This window comes from Artibeus jamaicensis, unplaced genomic scaffold (genome assembly GCF_021234435.1).
Source record: "Artibeus jamaicensis isolate MK-2021 breed Jamaican fruit bat unplaced genomic scaffold, CSHL_Jam_final contig_1715, whole genome shotgun sequence".
NCBI classification, from domain to species: domain Eukaryota; kingdom Metazoa; phylum Chordata; class Mammalia; order Chiroptera; family Phyllostomidae; genus Artibeus; species Artibeus jamaicensis.
This window is the reverse complement of record NW_026521335.1, coordinates 2,253,972-2,264,202: the sequence shown is the minus strand read 5'-3', so window position 1 is coordinate 2,264,202 and position 10,231 is coordinate 2,253,972. Positions and strand designations below refer to the sequence as shown.

Here is a 10,231-nt window from a genome sequence, read left to right as displayed (position 1 = left end):
GAAATCAATGATTTGGAGCAGAAGGAAGAAATAAACATTCACCAGAACAGAATGAAGAAACAAGAATTTTAAAAAATGAGGAGAGGCTTAGGAACCTCCAGAACAACTTTAAATGTTCCAACATCTCAATCATAGGGGTGCCAGAAGGAGAAGAGGAAGAACAACAAGTGGAAAAGTTTTTTGAACAAATCATGAAGGAGGACTTCCCCAATCTGGCAAAGGAAATAGACTTCCAAAAAGTCCAGGAAGCTCAGAGAGTCCCAAAGAAGTTGGACTCAAGGCGAAACACACCAAGGCACATCATAATTAAGTTACCCAAGGTTGTAATTAAGGAGAGAATCCTAGAAGCAGCAAGAGAAAAGGAGACAATTACCTACAAAGGAGTTCCCATCAGACTGTCAGCTGATTTCTCAAAAGAGACCTTGCAATCAAGAAGGGGCTGGAAAGAAGTATTCCAAGTAATGAAAGCCAAGGACCTACATCCAGGATTGCTCTATCAGCAAAGCTATCCTTTAGAATAGAAGGGCAGATAAAGTGCTTCTCATATAAGGTCAAGTTAAAGGAGTTCATCATCACCAAGCCCTTGTTATATGAAATGTTAAAGGGACTTATCTAAGAAAAAGAAGATGATAAAAAAAAACTATGAACAGTAAAATGACAACAAACTCATGACTATCAACAACTGAACCTAAAAACAAACAAACAAACAAACTTATATGTGTATGACCGATGGCCATGAACTAAGGAGTGGGGGAAATGCTGGTGGGAGGGTGTTGCAGGGTAGAGGGGAATAAAGGAGAGAAAAAGGACAAATATAATAGCATAATCGATAAAAATATACTTGACAAGAAAAGAAAGGAAGATCTTAGCCATACGCCACCAGTCTGCTTCAAAGAGGACTGGGAAATGTAGTTCCAAAGAAGTGTGGGGCTGCCACATCTTAGCTGCCATTATCAATGTATGCAATATGTGTGAAAAGAAGAAAATAGATTCTGCTAGACAGCTAGCAATCTCTTCCCCAGTTATCAGTATGTACTAAATGGACTTCACAGTTTCTCCCATATTAATTTTCTCTTGTTCCTATAGTCCTTTTCTCTGTGTATCACAATCTACTCCATTGTTTGTATCAGAAATTCAAGAACCACCCTAAACTCTACTATTTCTCATTTTCCAAAATGAGAAAATTCCTATTAAAAGAATGTATATCAAATTTTGCCGATTCTATTTCTAAATATTTCCTCAAACTATGTCCTCTTTGTTCCCACTGCCACTGCTTTTTTTTTTAACCTGGATTTCTGAACCACCTTCCTAAGTGACCTCTATTTGCCTCCAGTCTTGCCACCATCTACATAATCCACTGCCCAATCTCAAGGATGAACTTTCCAAAATACAAATTGAATCAGAGGACTCTCAGATCCTTCAGTAGTTACCCAATACTGTTTGGATAAAACCCAAACTTCTTAGTATGGATCAAGAAACTTTTCATGAGTAGGTGCTCAATAAATATTCATTGAGTGGATGCCAGATTTGGCTCTTGCGTACCTTTCTGGTCTTTTCAGCTCCCACTCCTCTGCACCTACCTATGAACAAACATGTGGAAGTTCTCAGAGTTCTTTGTACATACCATGTTGTTTCATGCCCCTGTCATTTGTTGGAGCTGCTCCATCTGCCTTCAACAACTTCCTCTGTTCTCTTTCTCCCATAAGACTCAATTAGTTTAAATATTATTAGTTTACATATTCCTTGTCTCTTGAGGAATGCATATGCACAGTGTAGCACTTGCCATAATCTGTTTTAATTTTTGTCTTTATGTGCATATTTTGACATATTTAAGTGTTTATCATATGCCAGTCACAGCCTCAATGCCAGGTGGAACATGCAGTATAGTAGGCATATTGATACTAAACAGTGCAGAAATAAATATAAAATATAAACTATGAGCTATATAGACTGAGGAGCCAGTATAACAGGAAAACCTAATTTAGGTTGAGGGGTCAAGGACCAGGATAAGTTTCATTGAAGAAATTGCATTTAAGCAGAAATGTGGAGTCTAACTTGTGTGCTTTCTCACTGCTTTAACCCCTTCCCTGGGAGTTTATGTGTTTTCCTCTTTGCCTTAAATGACCTGCCCTGCTTGCTGGTGATGAAATCCTCCCCATTATCTTTTAAGATTCAATTTCAGCATCATTCAACTCTAAAAACTTTCCCTACTCTCCTACGCAAAATTAGTCATTTTTCCCCATTTTGAGTCTGCCCCTATTACACTAATCAACACAAATGTGAGCTCCTTGAGATGAGAAACTTTTCTAAAGTTTCTGAATGCTAGGATTGTCCTTTTCCTTTAAAACCTTTGGAGTCTTTTGTGCAGTTTAAAAATCCTTGCTTCCGCTTTTCACGAAGATGGCGCCCAAAGTGAAGAAGGAAGCCCCTGCGCCTCCCAAAGCCGAAGCCAAGGCAAAGGCTTTGAAGGCGAAGAAAGCAGTGCTAAAAGGCGTCCACAGCCACAAAAAGAAGATCTGCACATCACCCACCTTCAGGAGGCCTAAGACACTGCGGCTCCGAAGGCAGCCTAAATATCCTCGGAAGAGCGCCCCCAGGAGAAACAAGCTTGATCACTATGCCATCATCAAGTTCCCCCTGACTACTGAGTCAGCCATGAAGAAGATAGAAGACAACAATACACTTGTGTTCATTGTGGATGTCAAGGCCAACAAGCACCAGATCAAACAGGCTGTGAAGAAGCTCTATGACATTGATGTGGCCAAGGTCAACACCCTGATCAGGCCTGATGGGGAGAAGAAGGCATATGTTCGACTGGCTCCAGACTATGATGCTTTGGATGTTGCAAACAAAATTGGGATCATCTAAACTGAGTCCAGCTGGCTAATTCTAAATATAAAAATTTCATACTAAAAAAAAAAATCCTTGCTTCTTTCAGACATTCCTCTTTTTACATGGTTTATAATCCTAATGATTTCCTGTTTAAATGAATTTCAACTTACTAGTGTCTTTTTTAATATGTGTCACCAACATGAATTAGCTGCATAAGACAGAGGAATACCTTACCTCCATTAGTCTAAGGTTAGACTTCTAATGCATCCTATGATTGTATTGAATTTTTTTTGACAAAAACAATATGAAATCACACTGAGTTGACTTTGGGAGAGAGATTACTGCAAACCAATTCAATCTTATCCAGTGTTGGTGTTGCTGTTTTTTGTATTCAAGGAAAGAACTTTAAACTTTTTGTTTTATTCAGCCCATCAATACAGCTGGCTGAGATATTTTCTTTTGGTAACCAATTTTGACTTGAATGCTTTCTGTCATCTGTAAATTTGACAGGTTTGCTTTAAAATCAGCATCCAAATAATTAATACAAATGTTCACTAGAATAAGATGTAAGAGAATACTGGCAGGGTACTATAAGTTTTCTTCAGAAAAATACTATTTCATTAATCACACCTTTTAGTTTTAGCAATTATATAATTGCCATGCACCCAAGATTACTCTAACTTGTCCACAAGAAGAAGAGATCTCGCCAAATGCCCTGCTGAAGTTCAATGAAATACCTTTTCAGAATAATTTTGAAATGCATTTAAATTAGCAATGAAAATACTTTTATTGAGCTAAAATGGCATAAATTTTATGCAAACTAGTTATGACAAATATAACTTTTTATGCAAAATATATCTAAGGATGTAACATCAGAACCTCAGGAGTGCAACTCCTGGGAGATAGGACTTTTGGAAGAAGAATTTGGAAGTAGTGAGTCTAGGATACAGGTAGCAGTTTGAATGTCTGTAGATATGGGCATCAGAGAAGATTTCAAATTGGGAATACAGAAAATAATAGGGAAAAATTTAAGGAAGGGACTAAAATCATTTTGTTATATATCTTCCTTATTTAGGCATTGACATAACTCTGAAATAGATATTAAAGGCTTAAAAAAGCAAGTAACCGGTCTGAAGTCTCATAGTCAGAGGCGGAGCTGTGACTTGAACCCAGATTTCTCTGACCCTAAAAGACTAGGAGTTTTGTTTCGTTTTCTGTGCTAGGCTGTTTAGTTTAAGGGAATGTTTTTGAAAGAGTCTAGAATGCTAATACCCAGGGTTTGGGTGGCTTTGGAGGTTACAATTCAGAATAGGTTCAGAGGAATGGATTTTGGACTCGGAGCAAAGGGATGTTTTTATTCAATCAATAAGAAAACTAAGCCTGAAATAGTGTTATCCTAACCTTAAAGTAAAGGTCAAGTTGGAAACAGCAAGGAGGGGCTGAGACATGTTCAAGGTTCAGGACTGAAGGAATGACCCTTCCAACTAGAAGATGAGCCTGATCAATAAATTAGTGACTGATGCCTTGAAACAAATGGTTTCTCATGGCAAGATGAGGTTGGTGAGAAAGCAGGTTGTTCTGGAACCTGGCCTGGGAGCATGTTCCAGGGACAAACCCTGGGTTGGGGGGGGTTGAGCTAACAGCTGAGGTGATCATTAAGCAGATATTCTTTTGTCACTCATTTTACAAATGAGGAAATTAAGGGCCAGAGACAAACTAACTTTCCTAGTTTACATAGCCCATATGTGGCAGAAGCAGAACTTGAACCCAGGCCTTTTGGCTCCAGAGCCTGCTCAGACCACTGACACTGCGTTGCCTTTTTAGGTGTCACCTCCTCTGTGAAGCCTTCTTGTGTTCACCATCTGGGTTTCCATAGAACTATGTTATACTTTTATAAATAATTACACTGTACCTTTAATTACCTTGCATTCTTGTTTATTTTTCTTTCCTTTATACAGATGTGAGCTCCTTGAGAGCAGGATTAAAGCCTTGTATTGTAATGGCAGAACCAGCTCAAAATGGTCTTACAAGATACTGAGTTGCTTTTCAGAGACAACAGACCAAAAAAAAAAGTGCATGTTATGCAGTGGAAGCATGTGTACAGGAGAGAACTTTTACCTCCAGCTGCACCCAGAATCAAAGTCTTGTGCCTATCATCCCCCTGCCTACTCCTGCCAACCAAAGCACGGAGACATAACTGGAATTTGAACACTGGAACCCTTTCAGAAGCAAAGGGTATAGACCAGGAAGATCCCATGATGATGATGGTCCCAAAGGGACCAGGAAGATCCCTTTACTGTAAATGGCCAAGTTCCAAGGTCCTCCAATTAAAACTTACCCACCAGAACTTCCACATACTGTTTCCCCTAACCCATTAAAAACCCTTCATCTAGTCCAGCGAGGAAGGTGAATTTGAGGCACTATTAGTCTTGTATCTTGACAGTTGCCACCTTCACAATCAATAAACTTTCCCTTACTCTAAACTCTGACATTTTGATTTTGGGCACATGAACCTGGGTTTAGTAACAGTATTCCACCCGCCACTCTACACCAGCATAGTGCCTGGAATTCAGTGACTCTCAGTGGGTCTTGCCAGATAGAAGTCTTATAAGTTAAGATTATTGGCTGTAAACAGCAGTCATCAACTATAGCTTACATAGGAATAATAGCATTTAATAGGAAGGATATCAAGTAGTTGATAGGATCAATGGTAAGGCTAAAGAACTATGTCAAGAAAATAAGCAGCAAACTAGGGAAGTTATGCTATAGAAAAAACCTGTTTAGAATTTGGTTGTGTGCAAAAACAGGATTATTATAGGTAGAATACTTAGAACATTCTAGGTCACATTCTTTTAAAATATATTTTACTGATTAGGCCATTACAGTTGTCCCATTTCCCCCCTTCACTCCCCCAACCCTGCACACCAGCTCCCACCTGCATTCCCCCCTTTAGTTCATGTCCATGTGTCATACTTATAAGTTCTTTAGCTTCTACATTTCCCATACTATTCTTACCCACCCCTGTCTATTTTCTACCTGCCATCTGTGCTACTTATTCCCTGTACCTTTTACCCTCCTCCTCCCACTCCCCTGTTGCTAACCCTCCATGTGATCTCCATTTCTGTGGTTCTGTTTCTGTCCTAGTTGTTCGCTTAGTTTGTTTTTGTTTGAGGTGTGGTTGTTAATGATTGTGAGTTTGCTGTAATTTTACTGTACATGTTTTTTTATCTTATTTTTCTTACATAAGCCCCTTTAACATTTCATATAACAAGGGCTTGGTGATAATGAACTCTGTTAACTTGACTGTATCTGAGAAGCATTTTATCTGCCCTTCCATTCTAAATGAAAGCTTTGCTGGATAGAGCAATCTTGGATGTAGGTCCTTGTCTTTCATTACTTGGAATACTTCTTTCCAGCCCCTTCTTGCCTGTAAGGTCTCTTTTGAGTAATCAACTGACAGTCTGATGGGAACTCCTTTGTAGGTAATTGTCTCCTTTTCTCTTGCTGCTTCTAGAATTCTCTCCTTCATTTTAATCTTGACTAATGTAATTATGATGTGCCTTGGTGTGTTTCTCCTTGAGTCCAACTTCTTTGGGACTCTCTGAGCTTCCTGGACTTCCTGGAAGTCTAGTTCCTTTGCCAGAATGGAGAAGGAAAATTATTTGTTCAAATAACTTTTCCACTCGTGGCTGTTCCTCTTCCCCTTCTGGTACCCCTATAATTCGGGTATTGGAACATTTAAAGATGTCCTGGAGGTTCCTACACCTCTACTCATTTTTTTGAATTCTTGCTTTTTTCATTCTTTTCTGATTGGATGTTTTCTTCTTACTTCTTGTTCACTCCATTGATTTGAGTCCCAGTTTCCTTCCCATCACTGTTGGTTTTCTGTACATTTTCCTTTATTTCACTTAGCATAGCCTTTATTTTTTCATCTAATTGCAACCAAATTCAACCAATTCTGTGAGCATCCTGATCACCAGTGTTTTGAACTGTGCATCTGATAGGCTGGCTATCTTTTCATTGCTTGGTTGTGTTTTTTCTGGAGCTTTGATCTGTTTTTTTTGTTTGGGCCATTTTTTTTGTCTTGACATGCCTGTTACTAGTGAGGGGCAGAGTCTTAGGTGTTCACCAGGGTGGGGCAACCTACATCGCTGGTTTGTGACACTGTATGTGGGGCAGGGGTCTGCTCTCTGCTGGATTTCAGTCATTTCCCCTGCTTCCCCCTAGCAAACTTGGCCTTCTGGTGCTGATTTCCCGGGCAGTTGGGCTTGTGTACATTCTAGGACCCTGTGGGTCTCTCCAGTGAACTCTCCTGTAAGCTGGGAGTTCCTCCAGGCACCTCAACCCTCACAGGTGTTTTCAATCAGTGTTTTGAGGCTTCATTTCCTCGCGCTGGGATCCTGGGTTGCAAGGTCTGCCTTGCTCCCCAGTTTCTGCCTGATTTATCCACATGTGAATGTGGGACTGCCTGGTCTGCCAGCTGCCTAGTGTGCCGTGCCCTGTTCCACAACCTGCCACCTTGCTGGTTCTGCCTGCTGCCACCTTTCACACCTGGGGTCTGCCAATCACTGCCTTACATTCCTGGGGTCTGCCAGCTACCACTTTGTTGTGACCCCTCTCCTCCTGGCCACCAAACTCTACCATTCCTACCGGTCTGGATGAATATATCTACTTTAACTCCTTGGTTGTTGGACTCCCATACAGTTCAATTTTCTGTCAGTACTGGTTGTTTTTGTTTCTAAATTGTTGTTGTCGTTATTTTGGTTGTTTGAGGAGGCATGGTGTGTCCACCTATGCCTCCATCTTGGCCAGAAGTCCTCTAGGTCACATTTTAAGGGATTTAAAATGTTTGCTATTGTTATATGAGCTGGGTCTTGAATGGTATTAAGTTCACCACCTGGAGGAAGGACCAGCATATGCAAAGATCCCTGCTGAACAGAGCATGGGGATTTTTTGAAACTTGATACAGCGAAGGCATAGGTATACCCAGGGGACAAAGCAGGGGCAAAGCAGAGCAAAGATGAAGTACGGGGTAGGGCCTTCTGGATCTATCAGAATAAAGTCCCTGTTCGCAATTTGTTCTAAGGGCAAGGAGGAACCAATTGTGGCCTCTGAATAGGGCAAGTGAAGTGCTCAGTACACACATGGCCTGATTGTGAGTTGCCTGAAGCCCATTTAATCACATAAGTGGAATTCCCTGCTGGAAATGGAAGGGCAGGCAAAGACTGTAAGACTTTGTGTCCACTGCGAGCACTGCTGAGGACTAGATGGAAATCACTAATGAACTTGCATGCAAAGCTTGACTATAACTTTATAAAGGTGCTTTTGAAGTCATGACTACTGAGATGACCCTTAGACAGAAAAGTTTGTCAGGGAAGGCTCCCTGGGGGAGGTAAATCATGAGTTTGGTTTGAAGGAGAGGGGGTCATTATCAATAAAGGAAGGGCCAGAGCAGGGGAGAGTCTGTCCTCTGGTTACGCTGCCAAAATTGGGGGCTTACTTCTGCTGTGGCACTTTGCCCACTGCATTGTGATGCTGCCACTTGAAGCCTCAATATGACTTTCCTGGCTGTAAGTCAGCGAGAAGGGTCCCAGTATAGCTTTTGGTGCCATCCGGAAGCATCCTCATGAAAACAGCTATAAATTCACCTACAACAGGGATATCAAACTTATTTTCACCAGGAGCCACATCAGCCTCATGGTTGCCTTCAAAGGGCCGAATGTAATTTTAGGAGTGTATAAATGTAACTAGTCCTTAACAGTTAAGTGAGAGCTTGATGCTGCCGCTGGGTTAGAAACAACAATTTGTTTGGATAAACAATTTACATTGGTGTGCAACCGTCATCACCCTCCATCTTCAGAAATTTTTCATATTCCCAAAGTGAAACTCTACCCCTTAAACATTAACTCTCTATTTCTCCCTCTCCTCAGCTGCGGCAGGCACCATTCAACTTTCTGTCTATGAATTTGACTACTCTAGCAACCTCATATAGTGGAATTTTAAGTATTTGTCCTTTGTGACTGACTTATTTCACTTAGAATAATGTCTTCAAGGTCATTCGTGTTGTAGCATGTGACAGAGGTCCTTTCTGTGGCTGAATAGTTTTCCACTGTATGTGGATATACCATATTTTGTTTATCATCCATCTTTGTGTGGGCACTTCAGCTGCTTCCATCTTTAGACTGTTGTGAATAATGGTGCTGTGAACACAGGTACACAAATGTCTATTTGAGTCCCTGCTTTCAGTCCCTTTAAGTATGTACCTAGAAGCAGAATTGCTGGGTTATATGGTAATTCTATTTTTTATATATTTTTAAATTGATATTCTCATAATTTTGTATCAAATCGTGAGTATTTTCCAAAGTATTATAATTTTTATTAAAACCTGACTTCATTAATGACTACCTGGTCTCAGTGTCCTATTCTTGGATATTTTGATTGTTTCCAATTTTTTACTATTATTGTCCTACAATGAACATCCTATACACAAATATTTAAAGAAATCTGAGTACTTTCTTTAATATGATATATTTCTAGAGGCAAAATTACTGAATCAAAATTTATGAACATTTTTAAAGCTCATTTATTTATTTTCATAAATTTAGCTTCATTTTCCACCCCTCTAATAGTATTTATCCCACCTTATGCCAACACTTATTTTAAAATAATTCATTCTTTTTGAACATGACATTCCAGGTAACTAACCTACCAACAACTCAATTCTGGTCCTGGCTTCCCAAGAACTTTATCAAGCTGTGGTTGTGGATATATAGATTAGAAAGAGAATATGGGAAGCATTACTAGAGGGAAAGGACAGAAACTTACAGCTTCTTGTATGAGAAAGTAAGAGGTAGGTTGTGGGATAGTGCTGATGGGAGAAGGGAGGGCACAAGGCACCAACATTTATTGAGCATCTCTGTGGGAAACTTGCTTTATATACATTGTAAACCTCCTAAGAACTCTATAAGGGAGGTAAATGGTGATCCTCATTTCCCAGTGGGGAAACTGAGCTTAGAAAGAGCCTCACTTCCAGTCTCAAAATGGCAGGAGTCAACCTAGGCCTGTCTGACACTCTGACTCTAGGCACTAGCTTTGGCATCCATCCGTCACATGATGCTCTTGGGAGAAGACCAAAACCTTGAGATGTAAAAGGGACAGAGATGGTGGGCAAAGTTGCAAAGTCAAAACTAGAATAGCTTGTGCCACATTTCTGTATCTAATCATCTACCAAAGGACACTTTGATTGTTTCCGTGTCTTGGCCACCGTGGGTAGTGTTGCAATGAACAGAGGGGTGCCTATATCTTTGCGAATAAATGTTTTCAAGTTGTTCAGGTTGATACCCAGAAGAGGAGTTGCTGGGTCATATGGTAACTCTATTCTTAATTACTTGCGGAACTG

General features: G+C 40.2%; 1 protein-coding gene across 1 annotated transcript; it reads left to right on the top strand.

Moving 5' to 3' along the window:
* Nucleotides 1–2,394: 2,394 nt before the first annotated feature.
* LOC119065123 (60S ribosomal protein L23a-like) lies at nt 2,395–2,896 on the top strand. The gene has a single exon (XM_037167065.2). It carries the CDS (start codon nt 2,401–2,403, stop codon nt 2,866–2,868), a length of 468 nt encoding a protein of 155 aa, XP_037022960.2. The 5' UTR covers nt 2,395–2,400; the 3' UTR covers nt 2,869–2,896.
* Nucleotides 2,897–10,231: the final 7,335 nt, after the last annotated feature.

Excerpts from the sequence above, each read along its gene's own strand:
- LOC119065123 (XM_037167065.2), top strand. The coding sequence starts at position 2,401 with ATGGCGCCCAAAGTGAAGAAGGAAGCCCCTGCGCCTCCCAAAGCCGAA.